The sequence below is a fragment of the Oryctolagus cuniculus genome, chromosome 8 (genome assembly GCF_051225735.1).
Source record: "Oryctolagus cuniculus isolate XC-2025 breed Fujian yellow rabbit chromosome 8, ASM5122573v1, whole genome shotgun sequence".
Lineage (NCBI taxonomy): Eukaryota > Metazoa > Chordata > Mammalia > Lagomorpha > Leporidae > Oryctolagus > Oryctolagus cuniculus.
The window spans coordinates 81,152,789-81,172,888 of record NC_142874.1 but is presented as its reverse complement, the minus strand read 5'-3'; the positions used below and the strand labels follow the sequence as shown (position 1 = coordinate 81,172,888).

The following is a 20,100-nucleotide window of genomic DNA, read 5'->3' as shown; positions in this document are numbered from 1 at the left end:
TCCGAGGTTCTCCTTCAGTACAGTGCATGAATCCTATCTGTAGGAGAAGGTGTGACTTTTAAGGTCCTTGATTTGCAAATGCCATGGACTATAGTCATATAAACTCAATAACAGTTTTTCAGGCACTAAAGCATCACTATATAAATAAATACACATAATGAAAAATGGATCCAAATTTCAGAACTATTGACATAAGAAGAAATTGTATAATTTATTATCTAAGAAATATAGCAATGGTAACATTTTCATTTTTAACCTCTTTATTTTCATGAATTTTAAAATTTTACCTATATAAGATAGATGCTATATACATGTGAAATTCATTTCTTACCAACAAAGCCAAAAAATTTCCAGTCATTCCTTACTAATTTCTTAAAAACAAATTATACTGCAAGTTTCAATGTTTTCCCTTGATCTGCTTCACCTTCCTCCTTTTAAAATGAGGTGTCCCTTTCTTCCTACTCTGATTTGATGAATTTAGACACTGTGCAATGCACTCTTCCAAATAGAAGTATTTGGTTACTGGCGAGTGCTTGATCAGTCTTGCTCTATTTTAATTCCCTCACAGATCGAATTTTCTTTCCTTTTCTTTGTCATTTCACTTGCCAATTTCTTTTCTCATCTCCTTGCTTTACAATGAATACTCCAGTAAGGACTCTTAATGTACTGTATGTTCTATTTTGCTTTCTACGTTGTTCCATTGACTTTTGCACTAACATCATTGGAAAGTCTTACGAACTATTTAAACACTTCTCTCTGTCTTCAATATTTGACATACTTAAGCTAAGTCAGAGCTCCTCAACTTGAGTTGTACATTATAACTTCATTAGAGAAATGCATATATGGGAGTGCATCCATCTGGTTGGAGTCATACAACCTTTATTGATTTTCTGAACGTCAGTTCATTTCCAGGCCTTTCTCATTAAAATGTAAGAACTGAATTTGAAAACTTCAAAATCCCTCTCCAGGAGAAGGCATTTGGCTCAGCTGTTAAGTTGCCTGTTAAGATTCTTTCATCCTATATCAAAGTACCTGAATTCAATACCCAATTCTGACTCCTGATCCCAGATTCCAGCTAATATATCTCTTGAGACACACCAGATGATGACTCAAGTAATGAGATTCCTGTCACCTATGTGTTAGACCTGGACTGAGTTTGGGGGTACTGGCTTCAGCCCCAGCCCAGACATGGTCTTTGTGAGCATGTTGGGGAGTGAACCAGTAAATGGAATCTCTAACTCTGTCCATCTCTCTCTCTCTCTCTCTCTCTCTCTCTCATCTCTGTCTCTGTCTCTAGCTCTAGCTCTAGCTCTAGCTCTATGCCTCTGAAATAAATGTTAAAAAATAGTTTAAAGAAAAACTTCCTCATTGGAATTTCTTAACATTCTCTGACTCAATGAATTTGACTGGCATTTTCATATAATAGGCTCTACAGATATCCAGGGAAGATTCAGTGATACCTGGGCAGCCTTGACATTGTTCTTGTTTTAGTTGTTTTCTGTCCTTTTATCTATTATACAAGGAGTATTATACATATTGTTTGATAATCATGAGTATATTATGTTTTTATGTATCTAGGGCTTTTGTTATTCAACTCTATTCTCCCCTGATGTGACACTGTTATGATTTCTTTTTAAGCTTACCTAGCATTCAGCTATATTTTAAATACTCCTGTGGTCAACCAGTGTAGTCTGAACACATGAACTCTATTTTTACCAGAAATTGTGGTAATTTTCCTGGTTAATTTCTTTTGTAATCCATATTTAATAATAAAAGGATTTCCAGTTTGTCTCTTAAAAATAAAACCCTGGAATATTCAAATTTTAGCTTATTCTGTTTTAATGGAAATGTACTCACTTCCATGATCTCTGCCAATGTTTCTATATTAATTTAACCTCTTACACTTTGCACCTTGTGTACCGACTTAAACACTGTCTTTAAAAACAAATGACTACAGACTGCTCTTTTTTTTAAAAAAAAAGAAAGATTTATTGTTTAAATTTATTTGAAAGGTAGAGTTAGAGAGGAGGAGACACAGAAAGAGAGAGAGAGAGAGGGAGAGATCTTCCATCCTCTGGTTCACTACCCAAATGGCCACAATGGCCAGGGCTGGATCAGGCCAAAGCCAGGAGCCAGGAGCTTCTTCTGGGTCTCCCACATAGATGCAGGGGCCCAAGCACTTGGGCCATCTTCCACTACCTTCCCATGCACATTAACAGGGAGTGGTATCTAAAGTGGAGCTGCCATGTCCCAAACTGGCACCCATATGGGTTGCCGGCATAACAGGCAGATGATTAACCTGTTTGTCACAATGCTGGTCCCAGTCTCTGTCCTTTGAAATATTGTAACTATGTGTTTATGTATATATTTATGTATTTTACAAGCAGATTTCAAACAATTTTTTAAATTTCTCTTTTGCAACTACATTTAGTCTCATAGTCTACATATACTTTTATGAACATCTCTTAATTCTTTATTCTTCATAATTTAAATATCAAATTTTGTATGGTATCTTCTGTTTATTTTGTCTTTTCAGCTCTGCCTTCCACCCTGAAATCCTTTCCTGATAGCATCCTTCTCTTGAGAACAGGAAAAGTATAACCTTGTAAAGCAGTGCTCCCCAAAGGTCAATGTGCATAAAAATCACCTGGCACCCTGTTAAAATGTGAGCACTCAGCTCTGGGTTTCTAACAAGCTCTCAAGTGCTGTCAGTGCTTCTGGCCCTGGGATTCTACATTGAGCATCAAGGAGCTAGGATTTTCCTTTCCACATGTTCTACTTTCAGATGTACTATAAACATTTGTTTTCGATTTTCATTTAATCTTTTAATGTCTCCTTGGACCTCTTTGATTCAGTTCACATGTGCACAGAACTTTAAGATTCATGAAGCTTTTTAACACAAATTATCTTGTTTGATATACAGAGAAACCTTGTGTTGCATGTTGTATTAGGGGCCCAAAATTCAAAATTATGCTGTTTGCTTGTAGCCACAGAGTTAGGGTAAGAAAAAGGATTCTTTCTGTTGTTCTGTATCTTTCTCTTCTCTCTACTGACATCATCACCACCCATGTCTAAGGTAAAAAGAGACTTCTCTCTTCTATCCAAACCAAGCACTGGTGTCTAATCCGTGATGTGCCATCTCTGGCCTAATGAGTCTGACCAGTACATAAAATCAACCTTAGGCTCATGCCCATTCATGTAGCCCATCTGTAAGATGATTGGCAGTCTCTCTACAGCCTGTTGGAGTGTGCAGTGTACTTCCCAGAAGAAAGATGTTGGGTATATTGGGCTGAAAAACAGACATGTATCTGTTTTACTTCTTAGGGGCCAACATACAGACAAACACGCTTTCAAACACTTCCTCTCTTAACCTAGCACCATTGCTCTAGAACTCACCCTGTCCCAAAGGGGAGAAAGACATAAATTATACCCAGTTACTACATTGAGCTCCAAGGTCAAGATCTCTAGGTAGTCTATATTGTTTTCAATAAGTTTAGAAGTAATACTCCATGGTTATATATTTCAATTTCAAAACATTCATAGAAAGGTGATAGAAAAAAGATAATATTGGGGCAGGTATTTAGCCTACCACTTAAGACTCAGGCTGAGCTGCCACATCCTACATAGGAGTACTGGCTTTGAGACCCAGTTCTTCTCCCAGTTCCAGTTTCCTACTAATATGCACTCTGGGAAACTGAAGTACTTGGGTCCCTGCCACCCATGTGGGAGGCCTGGGTTGATTTCCCAGTATCTGGCTTTGGCCTGGCTGTTAAGGTCTTTTGGGGAGTGAACCAGCAGATGAGAGCTCATTGCCTTACCCCTGCCCTGACTCTATACCTCTCAATTAAATAAAATTAATAATTTTAAAAGAAAATGCACATTTGTATAAACTTTTTAAAAATTAACTAATTTATTTTTTAGGAATACAAATTACATATGTACAACTTTAGTAGTATATTTATTCTTCCCACCATACCCACTCTCCCACCCCTACTCCTCTTCCCTCTCCTTTTCCCGGTCCCATTCTCCATTAAGATTCATTTTCAATTAACTTTTTACACAGAAGACCAACTCTATAGTAAGTAAAGATTTTGACAATTTGCACACACACACACACACAAATCTCTTTGAAAACAAGTATCACAGTTAACTTGTATGAACTTTTTGAAGTTCCCTCATATAATCATAGGGCTCAATCATATTTTTGCTTACTCTTAATATATAACAAAATATCCCACATAATCACAATAATACATCTATTATAAGAATGCAAACAGTAATACTGCTTTTACCAGAGCATTAGATATACTTTGCTGGACAGACTGGTGAGCAGGGTATGCAGAGGCCTAAGTTTTTAGTTGGCCAATGTGTTTGTTCTCAGGCCCTCTTCTCAGTATGTTACTCCCTTGTCTAATGTCCTCAGTGATTTAACAAAAAGTCACCAAGACTTGCCCATTTGAGAATTCTTTTGCTTTATGAACTTCTGTTGGCACAATTAAAGGGCTTGGCATTTGCTTTAGGGATTGAACAATCATGGGGTTCGTAGACTTAAATTCCCTTGAAACTTACTTAAAAATTTAGTTAGCTGGCATAAACTAGTTCCTGGGAACCCTGTTAGTTAGAAAAAAAAAAAAAAAACAGCAGAGATTTCATTAAAGGTATGAACTTTTGTCCAACTATTGCTCTTTCTTTCTCTTTGTAAAAGTAATTGGGGGCTCAGCAACTCTCCCTAATTGTTGCCATGGAGCATTGTAAAGCAGTAGGCTGTGAAGGAAGACAAAACTCATCTACTACCTGGTTCAGGGTGTGTCACAGTCACTGATGTTTTAGGAATCACCACCTCTCATATTAAGAAGAGGTTTAGGGAATTAGACTCTCCCTCTCCCCCAACCCCAATTCTTTACCTCTCCCTATGAATCTTAGCTTCTGCACCTTCCCAGTTCTCTGCATTAACCTTAGCCTGAGGCAGCAGATCCAACTTCTTCAATTCAGCAGAGAAATAACTGCTATAACCTGAAAAGATCCTCTGTCTTTGATAAGTTGAAAGATTTTCTTAGCAAAATGTGAATGTTCTTTCTTTTCCAATTTTGAGATAGGACCAGATCAAAAATTGAATAAATCTGGGTAAGTCGGCTTATTCCTTAACTTTTCTTAAACCAAATATTAGGGTTGAGCCTTGTAGAACAGTAGGCTAAACCACATCCTATACTGGAGTGTTCATTCAAGTCCCTGCTACTCTGTGCTGCCAATCCTGATTCTTGCTATGTACCCAGGAGGCAGTGGATAAAGGCCCAAGTTCTTGGTTTCCTGCCACCAATATGGGAGACCCAGATGGAGTTTTTGGTTTCTGACTTTGACTTGGCCTAGCCCTGGCTGTTGTGGACATTTGGGGGGTAAACCAGTGGATGGAAGGTTTCACACCCTTCCCCTGCCTCTCCCTCTCTCTCTGTCACTCTGCCTTTCAAATAAATAAATACATTTTTCAAAAATATCTTAATACATCATGGTGTGAAGAACAAAGAACAATGAATGAAAACTTACCTAGGTACAGAGCCACCCCCACTCAAGGATTGCCACTGCTCAGCTATAGATCCAAAAATCATTATCACCGTGACTCGCCCTGCTACTCACTGAAAAACACATTTTAGAGTGTCTTTTTTTTTTTTTAGATTTTATTTATTTATTTGAGAGGTAAGGTTACAGACAGTGAGAGGGAGAGACAGAAAGAAAGTCTTCCTTCTGTTGGTTCACTCCCCAGACTGCCTCAATAGCCGGAGCTACGCTGATCCAAAGCCAGGAGCCAGGTGCTTCTTCCTGGTCTCCCATGCGGTTGCAGGGGCTCAAGCACCTGGGCCATCTTCCACTGCCTTCCCAGCCCACAGCAGAGAGCTGAATTGGAAGAGGGGCAGCCGGGACTAGAACCGGCGCCCATATGGAATGCCAGCACCACAAGCGGTGGATTAACCTACTGCGCCACAGTGCCCCCCTCTCCCCAAAAGTGTGTCACTTTCAACATCCACCTCTGTCAAACTCGGCCAGGCAGAGGCTGGTGAAGGGAAAGCCAGCAGCAGCAGCTGTTCGCTCTAGCTGTCCTCCAACTCCTTGATCTTTAGTTGTTGCTTTTGCTAACTATTTTTTAACTGTTCATTCTCTCCATTCCTGCAATTTCTCCTGTTTCAAAGAAAGTTGCATCTCCTAACCTGTTGTCAGTCTCCTTTCCTATGGAGAATCACCTTGTCCTGTTAGTTTTCTTTGTGACCCTCTTAGTCTATATTCAATAAAATACACAGTAAAAAATAAATATTGTCTTTAGAACCCAATGCCTGAATTCAAGTCCTGTTTTAATGTCTTATGGACCTTAGACAATCCTTGAGAACTCATTTAGTTCCTAGTAAACTCTTCTTCTAGAGACTGGTCTAATAATTCATTTTATGCCTTTCCTTTTGGTCTTTTATAAGGATAAGCTTATGTACACACATACATGAAGGAAGTTTACAAATAGCAAATTTTTATAAAATTCAGTTCTATTATTAAAATAGAATACTATTACTTAGTACTTATTTATTACCACTCTGAAATCATGCAATGCCACTTTATCTCTTCCTATAACTTATAAATTTCTATTTTTACACTTTAAAATATGACATTTATTTGGACAGCTCTTCCATACTCTTATCTTTTCTCCATTCATACTTAGCCCTGGAATCCGGCCCATCTTTGTCTTCCTTACTGTTATTATGACAAGTCCTAGGGAAGATTGTAAAGATGTATCCCTTTCATCTTTAAAATTACATTCAACTTTTTTTTAATCCTCGATAACTTTTACTGATTTGAAAGTCAGAGCTAGAGAGAAAGAGAAAGAAAGAGAGAGAGAGGGAGAGAGAGAGAGAGAGAGAGATCTTCCATTTGATGGTTCACTCCCCCAGATGGCTGCAACAGCCAGTAAGGCTAAAGGCAGGAGCTTCTTCTGGGTCTCTCACATTAACATAAGGGCCCAAGCACTTGGGCCATCTTCCACTGCATTCCCAGGTGCATGAGCAGGGAGCTGGATCAGAAGTGGAGCAGCTGGGATAACAATTGGCACCCATATGGGATGCCGGCATTGCATGCAGCAGCTTTATCTACTATGTCGCAATGGTGATGGCTCAACTTTCTTTTTACAAGAGACAGTTTGGCTTGGTTTCCTTAACACTGAAAACATTATTTCCACATACAAGTGATTTCTTGAGCCCTCTTGAACATATTCTTCCTGTCCCTTCTACTTAGTTATATCCTCTCCTGTTTTTGAGATGAAAAGTAGTTGGCAAATAGTTCAGCCATTTGCTTCTTGCCACAGTTCCATTTCATTTTTGAAGTCCTGGATGCAAGTCCCAGACCCATCTGTAATGCTTCCTGGAACAACAGCTTTTTAAACCGGATTACAATATCTTCTTTATCCATGGTTTCTCCTAGAAGAAAATGTGCAGCCTTTGTATCCTTGGCCTGCTGAGTGGAGTAAGAACAGAGTTTTTCCAGCATCCCTGGTGTTTTTCTCTTGATACAGTTCCCAGAATAAATCTTGCCCCTAAGTGAAAGCTCTTGGATGAGAATCTAGGTCTTAGGGTTTCTGGACCAGATTTCTTTCTTCTTCAAAACCATGAGTTAATTTTTATTTCAACATAAGTGAGGGATGAAGCCTTAATGAGTTGATAAATATTTTTGGATACCCAAAAAACAATAATCACATTCACGGAAATATATACTTTTTAAAACTCTAAGGGAGATTTTCTGACTCAACAGGTTGCCTCTATAGCAAAACATAAAATAAGTTATGGTCAGAGTCGTAATGGTTTCCTCTTGGAGAAGGATTCCTAAAGATTCCATGAAGAAATCAGGAAGCTTGTGAGTGAAATGCATCATCAGTGAAGTCTGGTCTGCCTGGCACTAACTTTTTACTTGAATTGAGTTGTAGGAGGAACAGACGCCTTTGCATATTGCTTCCCGCCTGGGTAAAACAGAAATTGTCCAGTTGCTTCTACAACATATGGCTCATCCCGATGCTGCCACTACAAATGGATACACACCGCTGCACATCTCTGCCCGGGAAGGCCAAGTTGATGTGGCATCAGTCCTCCTGGAAGCAGGAGCAGCCCACTCCTTAGCTACCAAGGTAAGGAGAATAGTGTCATGGCCACATAAACCAAGAGAATTCCTAAGTCATAGTCCTTCGGCCCAAATAGTGTTAGGAAGGGTAGGTTTTCCTTTGAGACTAACTTCTTTTCTATTTTAGATGCATTGTCTAAATCATCAAAATGGGTTGTGAGACTCCATATAATACCATTAGTAAGGAGTTCTGGATTCTATTCTCCTAATGAATGTCAGTGTTGTCTTCTCATCCAAGTATCTTTTACAGTCATTTGCTGTTTAATGACAAGGACATGTACTGAAAAATGCATAGTTTGGCAATTTTATCATTGTGCAAATATCATAGAATATACTTAACACAAAGTAATGTTTCTACAGGGGCACCACACAATGTAATCTTATGGGACCACCAATACCTATACAGTCTATTGTTTAACAATTTGTCATGTGGTGCTTCACTAACATGATTTCCATAAAGCAAGTACTACTTTATATTCCCTTTCCTTTACAAAATAGATAATGTATTCTCAAGAGAAAAAATAAGATTCACAAGTACATTGAACTGGTGTTACTAATGAGGAAGAGAATATCACATTAGATGACAGTACTGTATTTGTTGAGAGTTGTAGTACTATATAGAAACCTGCTTTACTAAATATCTCATTTCCCCAATCATAATATCAGCTATCACCTGATAGCTGATATCCCATTCCAATTCCAATCTCCGTTCTCCACTCTACAAACTACATTTTGCCAGCATATTTAACAATGTCCAGGGACAGCTGGACTGGAAGTCATATGCTTATTAGTTATTACTGACATTGAACAAAAAATATGCACTAGCAAGAATTTTACTGATATCCAAAGCTTCATAATAGGGGAAGGTCATTATTCTTTCACCTTATACATTTTATTTGAAATTCAGTATCTGCAGGTGACTTAGAAAAAACATGAACACACTCAGCTAATGAAACAAAAAGAACAGCTAGTGCAGAACAGTAGAAAAATGAGACAAGCAAAAGTCACAAACAGGAGAATTTGTCACTGAGCAAAATACTTCCTTCAAAGAGTGATTCAGATAAACGAAAGACCATATCAACTTGCTCCTATAATAATTAGTTACAAATACTTCCTTCTGGGAGAAAGATGTTAACAAGTATGAGCTGAGGCAGTGATGTGACATATATTCTCTTGGAAGTAGGAGCAGTCCAGTAACTGTTAAGGCTTATCTGGTTCCCTATGGCTATAAAAAAACAACTGTTTTTGAGATCAGAAATTGATAATTATTCAAGCTCTGAAATCTGAGACATTGAAAAAAATTCTTTTTTTTTAAGAAAGAAACCTAACAATAACTATAATAGTAAGTATAATCTAAAAGAGACTTGATCTTATCTGATGAAAGTTTAACAGATAATATTATGATAAATAAAATATAGAAATGGAAAATAAAATGTAGTCCCTTGTTCTTCAAAGATTTTTAGGATTAAAAAATTTATCTAAATCCAAAATTAAATAGGGCAGTAAAATGGAAGAAACTATTAAACAGAGCCATCTAATAAAGCAACTTGACTAGAGCTGAATGGTAGTTGGTAAATGAAATCCTGATGAGATTAACATAGGGGCGAAAGAGACATATGTGACTCAAGAGATACTGTCCAACCTTGATTTTGTGATTCTACAGTAAATATTTGATGTAGTTTTGTCTAAGAGTTTCCAAATTTATAAAGGATTGAATCACTATTTCAGCAGGACTCTAGAAGTTTTTTTCCTCTTTACCATGTGATTTGTCCCAAAGAATTCCATTTGTCTCAAGTGTCACCCCAATCATTGTGTGCATTAAGTGTAGGGAATGGAGTTTTAGCAAAAGAAAAACTTCCTGCATTTGTCCCACGCTTGGAAAAAGACAGAAAATTCACTCTCTTCCAAGAACTTATTAGGACCACATGTTTTAAAAAGAAGCAAGAGGAAAAAAAGTCATCTTAATTAAAAATAATTTGGTGACACTGTGAAAGGACAATATTGCATCTAGGGGGATATTCTGTATTTGTGATAAGGTCTGAAATGTCCCAAAGATAAGCACAACCATGCTAGGCATATTTGCTGTGTGCATTTTATAGGCCTTGGTCAGTGTCAGAATCCTCCAACTTCCTCCCTGGTGCCAGAAGAGCATGTGGTTAAACTGTCTGGCCAACAGGATAAATTTGAGATCATAGTGTAGGAACTGTGCCATCCTCAAGATCTCAGTCCAGAGACTTATCTGTTTTTATAACCCACTGCTAATTACAGAACGTAGCTATCATCTAGGCACATAAAGACATTGAATGTGTGTATATAAACATGAGTAGGACAGCAGTGTTTAAAAAAAAAACCTTAAAGCTTTGGTATGCTTAAACGTCTGGTGTTAATCAGCCTAACATCATGCCAGAAACAGAGTGCACTATACAAAAGCAATTGGTATTTTAGACAGTATGAGTCTCCTGGGAAATGGGCCAACAGTCAAGATGGGAGGTGCTTTTAAATGGTGAGCATTCTTTGTTTCGTAGACTATTTATCCTGCTATTTCTGCAGAAATTAATAGGTCAACTGATTCACAAATAATTACTTTTTCCACAGTTGTCAGAATTGCCTAAAAGTTAAACGAAGAGATTTGGATTTCAGGTGTTATAAAAAGTATTGAAAAAAGAGGAGGAGGATTGGAAAGACGGCAGCTGTTCTCTCAATTCCAGTAATTTTAGAAGAAAGGCTTTGTTCCCCCACTCCAAAACTGCAGCCCGTTTACTGATGTTAGTGGCTTTTCCAAATACAAAGCCTATAAAGTCAAATTTCAGTTCCCAAATGCTTAAAATTTCTTTTGTTCAATCTACTAAGCTATGGTTTTTATGTTAAATTTCATGCCTTACCCTAGTCCTTGTTTATTTAATGCCACCAGCATTTTCCTCAAATGGAGATAGCTGGTTTAATATGTTAGAAAATAAGACAGAGTGTTTTAGGACTTGCAAAAACACAAACTTTCATTTTTTCCCATCGCAGAAAGGTTTTACGCCCCTGCACGTAGCAGCCAAGTATGGAAGCCTGGATGTGGCAAAACTTCTCTTGCAACGGCGCGCTGCCGCAGATTCTGCCGGGAAGGTAAAGGTTTTCAGTGCTGTGTTTTAACTGAGTAATGACGTCAAGCTGATGGATGTGGAGATGTGTAAAGATGTTTTTCCTCACTCTTCAAAGAGGAACACGAACACAAGGGATGAAACGATGTCAAATAGATAGGCTGGCACCGTTTGTCCATCACCTGTCAAGCACGCCCTGATTCAGAAAGTGTTTTGTGCTGTACCTCATCTCATATGTGTGTGCTTGTCACGACGGGGCTCAGACCTTCTCTGTATTAAGAACCCATGCAGTGTCACTTCTGCCTTTATTTGCCATGACCATCAAGATGTTCTTTGCTAACTGTAAGCTCAACCAATCATTTTCAATTTTAGTTAGCTTCCTAATATTAAAATTATTAGGTATTGACTGTATTAATTAATTAACATGAAGTTAATCTATGTCAGTTTCCATCCATCCTGATAGCTTCAGTGCTGCTAACGCTAATTTATTAATGCTGAAACTTAAACACACCCTTTACAGAATGGCCTTACCCCACTCCATGTTGCTGCTCATTATGACAACCAGAAGGTGGCGCTGCTGTTACTGGAGAAGGGTGCTTCCCCTCACGCCACTGCCAAGGTGAGGACCACAGAAAAGGATTTACACAGGATGTAACTGCAATCAGAAAACGTACAAGAAGTGTTTTTCAAACACGTGGTATGGTATAACTACAACTAGTAATAATAGCTTTTAATACTGACATCTTTTAAAGATTTCTACTAGTTGCTTTTACAAAACCTTTTTAAAGAGTTAGTAAATACTAAGGGGGATATGCCTATAAACCATTAGACATGGATCTTATTGCCAGCATTAGGGCTTTAGAGATGGAAGTCTGAATTTTGATAAATGGAACATAGTGAAGGCACTGCAGTTTTTTTCCTTCACCCCATAAACAGAATGCAATGATACAACATATCCTTTTATACTCTGAGTTGTATAGAGATTTCAGACTTTTTATTATGTATTATGAAAGGCTGTTTGTTTCTTTGCCTTTTAAATGCATTGCTTGTTTTAGCTGTATCATGAACCCTTTTAAGTACCCAGATGAAGGATGCTTTTTAGTGTATACCTGGCACCAACTTCCAAAACAGCTCCTTCTAGGATTGATACCTGTGGATGGGGCATTTCCCACCATTGGAACTGCCCCTTTCTTACTTTTCATGAATATTCATATTCATGAATATTTCATGAATATTCATGTGAATATTCACATGAATGTTATATAAAACATAAAGCCAGCATTGTATCCTTCATTTGTTCATCCAACAAATATATTTTGAGAATGTTATCAGGGATTATTTTTAAAATAAAAAAGAATTGTGATGAAAATGTATTCATGCTACAGTAGCTTATGTGATACAACTAGCATGTATGTGCCTAGCACTCTACATGCAACATCTCATTTAATCTCATAATAATCCAATGAGATTGATGTTATAATGATCACCATTTTTCAGATAAAAAGTGAGATTTAAATAGATTAGTTTTTCAAAGTCACATAACTAATAAGTGTTAGAGCTAGTATTTGACCTCAAGCACTCGTAATTACTAGGTTCACTGTGTTCCAAAGCAAGAGAGATTTATTCCACTTCTATTGTATGATAGAATTAAAAGATAATGCATATTTTCCATGAAGTCTTTAAAGCTTTCCTCCTATTCATATATGCATATAAACTCACATGTTTACTTAAATTATACATATCATATAATAAAACAGAATATTGTATTTACATAACAGTATTCTGTGTAAAGCCATATATTCTATATAGAGACATATATGATAAGTAATATAATTTTCTACAAATACATCTATACATATACATATCTTTTCATTCCAATAAGCAGCTTGTAATTAACTACTTGAACTTTCAAAAGAGAGGTACTAACTTTTATAATTATACATACAATTCTTATTCCTTTATACCCTTTTCTCTATAAGCTCATCAAGTGTGCATTTGTTTTAAGTCTTTCTTCAAACTGTAAGCTACTTGAGGATAATGATCATGTCATTCATTTGCATATTCATGAAGGTTCTAAAACAGGATTACACAGGTTCTCAACAAATTTGGATGAAAGAACAAATACTCAGCAATTATATTTTTTAAAAAAGAAACTTAAAAAATTTTGACACGCAACAAAGTACAAAAATCATTAGCATATAGCTCATTGAATTTTTCCAGAAAATACACACCCACGTAGCTACTACCTAGACGGAGTAGAGAATGTACCCAGGAGCTCTCTCCAAACATCTCCCTCTTGCCTCCTCACATCAACACCACTCTAACTTCCACCATAGATTTTTTTTTTTTTTTTGACAGGCAGAGTGGACAGAGAGAGAGAGGGAGAGACAGAGAGAAAGGTCTGCCTTTGCCGTTGGTTCACCCTCCAATGGCCACCGCGGCCGGCACGCTACAGCCGGCACACCACACTGATCTGATGGCAGGAGCCAGGTACTTATCCTGGTCTCCCATGGGGTGCAGGGCCCAAGGACTTGGGCCATCCTCGACTGTACTCCCTGGCCACAGCAGAGAGCTGGCCTGGAAGAGGGGCAACCGGGACAGAATCTGGTGCCCCAACCGGGACTAGAACCTGGTGTGCCAGCACCACAAGGTGGAGGATTAGCATAGTGAGCCATAGCGCCGGCCACCATAGATGTTCTTGAACTTAGCACAAGAGGAGCAGTCAGAATGTGCTCTCTTATTGGAGAAGTCATGAGACATATTTTCAGGGTTTCCTCTGTGTAGGGATGGGAATGCATGGGGCTGCCTATAGCCATTTTCCAGAACCTCATAGCAGTAAATGGAAATTTAAAATAAGAATTATAAAATAGCATATGCTAGTTAAAACTGCAAATGGGACAGAAGTTAGGAAACACTCATAGTATCCTTTATATTTATTTATTTTTTTTTTAATTTTATTTTTGACAGGCAGAGTGGACAGTGAGAGAGAGACAGAGAGAAAGGTCTTCCTTTGCCGTTGGTTCACCCTCCAATGGCCGCCGCGGCTGGCGCGCTGCGGCCGGCGCACCGCGCTGATCCGATGGCAGGAGCCAGGAGCCAGGTGCTTTTCCTGGTCTCCCATGGGGTGCAGGGCCCAAGCACCTGGGCCATCCTCCACTGCACTCCTTGGCCACAGCAGAGGGCTGGCCTGGAAGAGGGGCAACCGGGACAGAATCCGGCGCCCTGACCGGGACTAGAACTCGGTGTGCAGGCGCCGCTAGGCGGAGGATTAGCCTAGTGAGCCGCGGCGCCGGCTATATCCTTTATATTTAAATTTATGATGTTTTTATTTAAGTTTTAACTTTCTATGAAATGTTAACAGATATAAAAATTTGACATATTTATGGGGTACTATGTTTTTAAATGAAAACACCCAAAATTCTGTCTTCTAGTTTTTTAAAAAAATTGATAAATATACTGTATTTTAACATTACTTATAGTTACCATTACTGTGCAAGAGAACCCCAAACTCCTTACTCCTATCCAGCTATAACCTAGTACCCATCTATCAACCCTGCCCTCCCAGCTCTGGTAACCACTGTTATATTTCTATGAGATCTCCTATTTTTTAATTTATTTTTTAAGGAATACAAATTTCATAAATACAACTTTAGGAATATTTCTTCCCACCATATCAGCCCTCCCACCCACAATCCCACTCCTCTTCCTCTCCCTCTCTCCTTGCCAGTCCCATTCTCCATTAAGATTCATTTTCAGTTAACTTTGTACACAGAAGACCAACTCTGTACTAAGTAAAGATTTCAACAATTTGCAAACACACACACACACACACACACACACACAAAATAAATCTGAGAGCTAGATTTACAGTTAACTCTCATAATACAACTCTTTGAGGACAGAGGTCCTGCATGGGAAGTTAGTGCACAGTGACTCCTGTTGTTAATTTAACAATTAACACTCTTCTGTATGATGTCAATGATCAGCAATTATTTTAATGGAATAAAAAAATACCTGCTCACTTAACATGTTGGCAATTTAGTAGCTATCCAGGATGACCATTCTCAACACAAACATAAAAGACTACATCAGTACTTTTATTGAACTTTTACTATGTGCAAAGATAGGATTTTAGGACTTGGTTGGAGGTAAAACTATAAAATCTGTGTTCTGTTCCCATAGCGACCCTCAATCTACCTTTGCAAGAAGAATAGATTATAAAGTAATATGGATGGTTTCCTAAAGAGACCAATGCTGTTGATCTCCAGCTTTTGCTGTGTATGGTCCCTACTCATATACGCCTACTGAGTCTAGAAGATGGGCCAAGCAGTCCTCTGCTGCAGGGGCCACAGTAGGGCAGGTTTTCTGGGGAGACTGCTCGGGTGTTTTCTACACTCTGCCTCAGCTTGTCAGAGCAGGGGACCTTCAGCTCCTGGGCTACTCCAAGTGGCTGCCAGTTAGTGGGAGCCCCACTAGTACCATCACTCTGAACTGTCTATTCACAATTCCTGCTCGCCCCATCTCACACACACACACACACACACACACACACCTCCTTGGCTCCTGAACCTATTTGCTCATTCCTAACAGAGTCCAGAAGCTTGTTCTTCATGGGGAAGATTTCAGTTACTTGATTCCAAACATTTTCACTCTTTGTGAAAAGAGATGGCACTTCAGATCTTGCAGGTTGAGTATCTACCAGGCAATGAGACTGCTTCCTTTGTCAAAATTGACACCCTCTTTGATAATGTCTTGGGCTGTATCATTAAAACATCACGCCTCCTGATACTGTATGCTTCAGGATTGGGAGTAAGTGGGACCAAAAAACCAAAAGAGATGCCCGAATTTATAAGGTCCACAAAAATCTACTTGCCTTATTATCTGATAGAGCCCATGGACCCAGGTGCAATATTCTGAAGTAGCTGGAACATCTGGCACTATGATCAGACCCTGAAAATGTTCCCAAGCAGAGCTTCTAATAGAAATATTATTTGTCAAAAATCAAAGATGCTTGTTTTTGCTTGAGCAATTGGGGACAGAGTAGAAAATGTAGGGCCCTTTGTGGACCAAAATTTGATGATGGTACATAAAGACATTTACGTTCACTACATACTTTGCAGTTAGATTGAAGGAGATAGTATGACCTAAAAATACCTCTTGTGGTTGTCTTGGAAGAAGCACTGGACCGTTTTACTGTTTTCCCTTCAGCATGTCATAGCTCATGACAAAACCTCTGTTTTTAACGTCTATCATACATTCATCATGGAAAATTCCATCAGATGCGATGAAGGAAAGAAAAGGAAACATATGTTACAGACTCACAAATAGTTCAATGTTTTTTGTTTAATTGTTTTCTTTTTAACTAAGTGTAAGGTTTAGAGTTTGACTCTTGTAAGACAAATCTGAATGATCTTGTTCTACTCCATAAAACTCTCACATAAAACTACTAGTCTCATGTTTCTACTCTGGAGGCCACAGAAATGGACAAAAAGGGGGGTTCTAGAATTTAAACTGACCACAGGATTAACAGAAGCCAATTCTGTTGTTTAATATCTCTTCTATTAGCATGCAACTCTTTTTTTTTTTTTTTTTTTTTGGACAGGCAGAGTTAGACAGTGAGAGAGAGAGAGACAGAGAGAAAGGTCTTCCTTTCTCTGTTGGTTCACTCCCCAAGTGGCTGCTATGGCCGGTGCATTGCAGCCAGCGCGCTGTGCCGATTTGAAGCCAGGAGCCAAGTGCTTCCTCCTGGTTTCCCATGCGGGTGCAGGGACCAAGCACTTGGGCCATCCTCCACTGCACTCCCGGGCCACAGAGGAGAGCTGGACTGGAAGAGGAGCAACCAGGACAGAATCCAGCGCCCCAACCGGGACTAGAACCTGGCGTGCCGCTGCTGCAGGCGGAGGATTAGCCTAGTGAGCCACAGCGCAGGCCAGCATGCAACTCCTTAATGACAGAGATTACATCTTGTTCACCATTTATATTTCTACACCTAGAAAACTGTTTGGTCTATGCAAAGCCCTCAGTAATATTTGCTGAATGGGTAAAAATGTAAAGTCCAATTGGGAGCATGTTAGTAGGAGTGTTATAAACAAGATCACAGAAGTAATTCCATTTTATTTTATATTATTAAAATCACATTGGAAGTATGGCATTCATTTCTGGGTAGCACAATTCAGGAACACTGTTGACAGCTAGAATCAGTTCAAAACAGATCATCCTTTAGGAGAGAGGTCTAGAAATGGTACTTCCATGAGCAGTAATTAAAGGAATGAGAAAGGCTAGCCTGGAAAACAGAATTCTAAAACAAAATATGAAAATCATCCTCAGATATTTAAAGGAAGATCACATAGAAGAGGAGCCTGGCTTATTTTCTATTGCTCTTCAGGAAATAGCCAGTATTGTAAGGAGGGAATTTTCAGCTTTGGGAATTTTGTGTCTATATCTTTCTCACAGTAGAATGGGTGCAACTTTGGTTGCAAAGATGTGGGTATTGCTAGGTGGAAACTTGTGATAGGTAAGAGTTTGGATTAATTATAAACTCCCTTTTAACTTTCCTGCTGATTAGAGATTCTTATCTTTTTCCGAAAATATATTTAAGCAATTGTTAAACTTACTATATGTATTTTTTATTTTTTTTTTAGAATGGCTATACTCCTTTACATATTGCTGCCAAGAAGAATCAAATGCAGATAGCTTCCACACTTCTGAACTATGGAGCAGAAACTAACATTGTGACAAAGCAAGGGGTCACTCCGCTGCATTTGGCCTCACAGGAAGGGCACACCGATATGGTCACCTTGCTTCTGGATAAGGGAGCCAATATCCACATGTCAACAAAGGTATCCTGTTCTTGTCTCTTGCTTCAATCAAGAGTCTTTTGGTTGAATATAAAGAGAACAAATCAAAGATAACTTAGAACAAAGAAGGGGGATGTAATAAAAGGAAACAGGGATTACCTTATGGACCCCAGGGAGAAGAAGAGAGTCAAACCTTTGAGGGACTAGAAAGCCATAAAGCAGCAAGGGAACCACTCTCACAGACTCTGCCTATTTGGCTACATTTTTGCTTATTGACTTTTCTCTACAAATCAGTTTCATTCACCTTGTTCTGTAAATCTGATTTTCCTGCTCTGTACATGTGATATAAGGGGTTGCCCCAAGGCTTTTGAGAGTTAACATCAGCATAGTTCAAGCAATAAGCCCTGATTGCCCTTATATCTTCTAGGCCAAATTCCAGACAGAACGAGACAGAGAAAGGAAGAGAGAATGATAGAAAGAAAGGCAGAAGGATTTGGCCCAAACAACTGCATTCAAACTGGGAGCCTCATGTCCACAACTCAACTCATTCTCCAGCCCATACCCTGTGTAGGGGTCTGGGAACTCAGGAAAATACTGATTTTTTTAAACTAATTGCAGCTTAACTTGGGTGGTGATCAGAAAATCAATGTTTTTCATGAAATGCTTCAGTCATTTCAACCTTTCTCCAGAAAAGGCCTCTCTGGACTACCATACTAATTTTAATAGAAAGACAATTAAGGATAGAAAGGAAAATATTATTCAAATTTTATAGTATTAGATTTTTAAAAAAAAAAAGTATTAGATTTTTAAAAGTACTTGTCTGTCTATATATCAACTACCTATACATCCACCAATTAATCTATCTTATACTTATTTTCATATATACTCCACTGGAGCCAGATGCTAAGACATTAAAAATTGGAGCTTATATTTATCAGTTAGTTCATCATTTGTGTCTCTTGATGCTTTTTTGTGACATAGGGTGTGCATTAAGTGAAAGTAAAAGTCTCTTAAGGTTTTCCACAAATTTACAAATACTATTTTTTTCTACATCTCACTGTTGAGTTCATTGGTGCTTTTGGAGAATCAGTTGTAAATTGGCCTTAATAATGTGCATAAGTAGATTATGTAGCATGCATCCTGTAGAAGGACCTATGAGATGAGTAGGTTGTCTTGAATGCCACTGGAATCCTGGTATCCTAGTCTCTTTAGCACTCAGAAGAGTTCCAGTGCATTCCTTGCCCTAAAGTACTTCTCTGTTCTCTGTCAAAGGTCTTCCCAGATCCTCTTTTAAAGGATGGTGACAGCTGATTAGTTATGGAGTTAGTCTTCCAAAAGATATTTGCATTTTAATAAGAATAAGCCTGAAAACCCCTTATTGTGAAATGTAATGTTTCAACCAGTCAATACAATATGCAGTATGGACATCCTGTGGCCATTGAAATCAGGCTATTCAGGGGGTCACTTATATTATCAAGGATATTTGGACCTTGAAACAGAATATTTTATGTAATATCCATAAGCAAAGGAGATATGTGTTTAGTATTAAAATATGAATCTTGGCCGGTGCTGCGGCTCACTAGGCTAATCCTCCGCCTTGCGGCACCGGCACACCGGGTTCTAGTCCCGGTCGGGGCACCGGATTCTGTCCCGGTTGCCCCTCTTCCAGGCCAGCTCTCTGCTGTGGCCAGGGAGTGCAGTGGAGGATGGCCCAAGTCCTTGGGCCCTGCACCCCATGGGAGACCAGGATAAGTACCTGGCTCCTGCCATCGGATCAGCGCGGTGCGCCAGCTGCAGCATGTGGGCCGCGGCGGCCATTGGAGGGTGAACCAACGGCAAAGGAAGACCTTTCTCTCTGTCTCTCTCTCTCACTGTCCACTCTGCCTGTCAAAAAAAAAAAAATATGAATCTTCATTTGAAAATATGGAAAAGAAACATTTAACAAATTTTTGAATAGTATTAAAATTCTAGATACTATCAAGTTGAACACACAGTCTTTCTGATATTGTGATTTTTAATTTATCAAAATGATAGATCCACATCTGGAATTAGTTCAGTATATCCTCTTAATATTC

General features: G+C 38.7%; 1 protein-coding gene across 50 annotated transcripts in view; it reads left to right on the top strand.

The window, feature by feature from the left end:
• ANK2 (ankyrin 2) overlaps nt 1–20,100 on the top strand; it is a 676,765-nt gene that overhangs the window by 565,563 nt on the left and 91,102 nt on the right. For 38 of the 50 annotated variants that reach the window (XM_089302907.1, XM_070047717.2, XM_070047713.2 and 35 more), the window contains 4 exons: nt 7,952–8,149; nt 11,155–11,253; nt 11,749–11,847; nt 17,870–18,067. In XM_089302907.1, coding sequence (XP_089159033.1) covers nt 7,952–8,149; nt 11,155–11,253; nt 11,749–11,847; nt 17,870–18,067 — 594 coding nt within the window. The remainder of the gene's footprint in view (nt 1–7,951; nt 8,150–11,154; nt 11,254–11,748; nt 11,848–17,869; nt 18,068–20,100) is intronic. The other 12 variants (XM_089302912.1, XM_070047718.2, XM_089302903.1 and 9 more) reach the window with 1 other exon arrangement.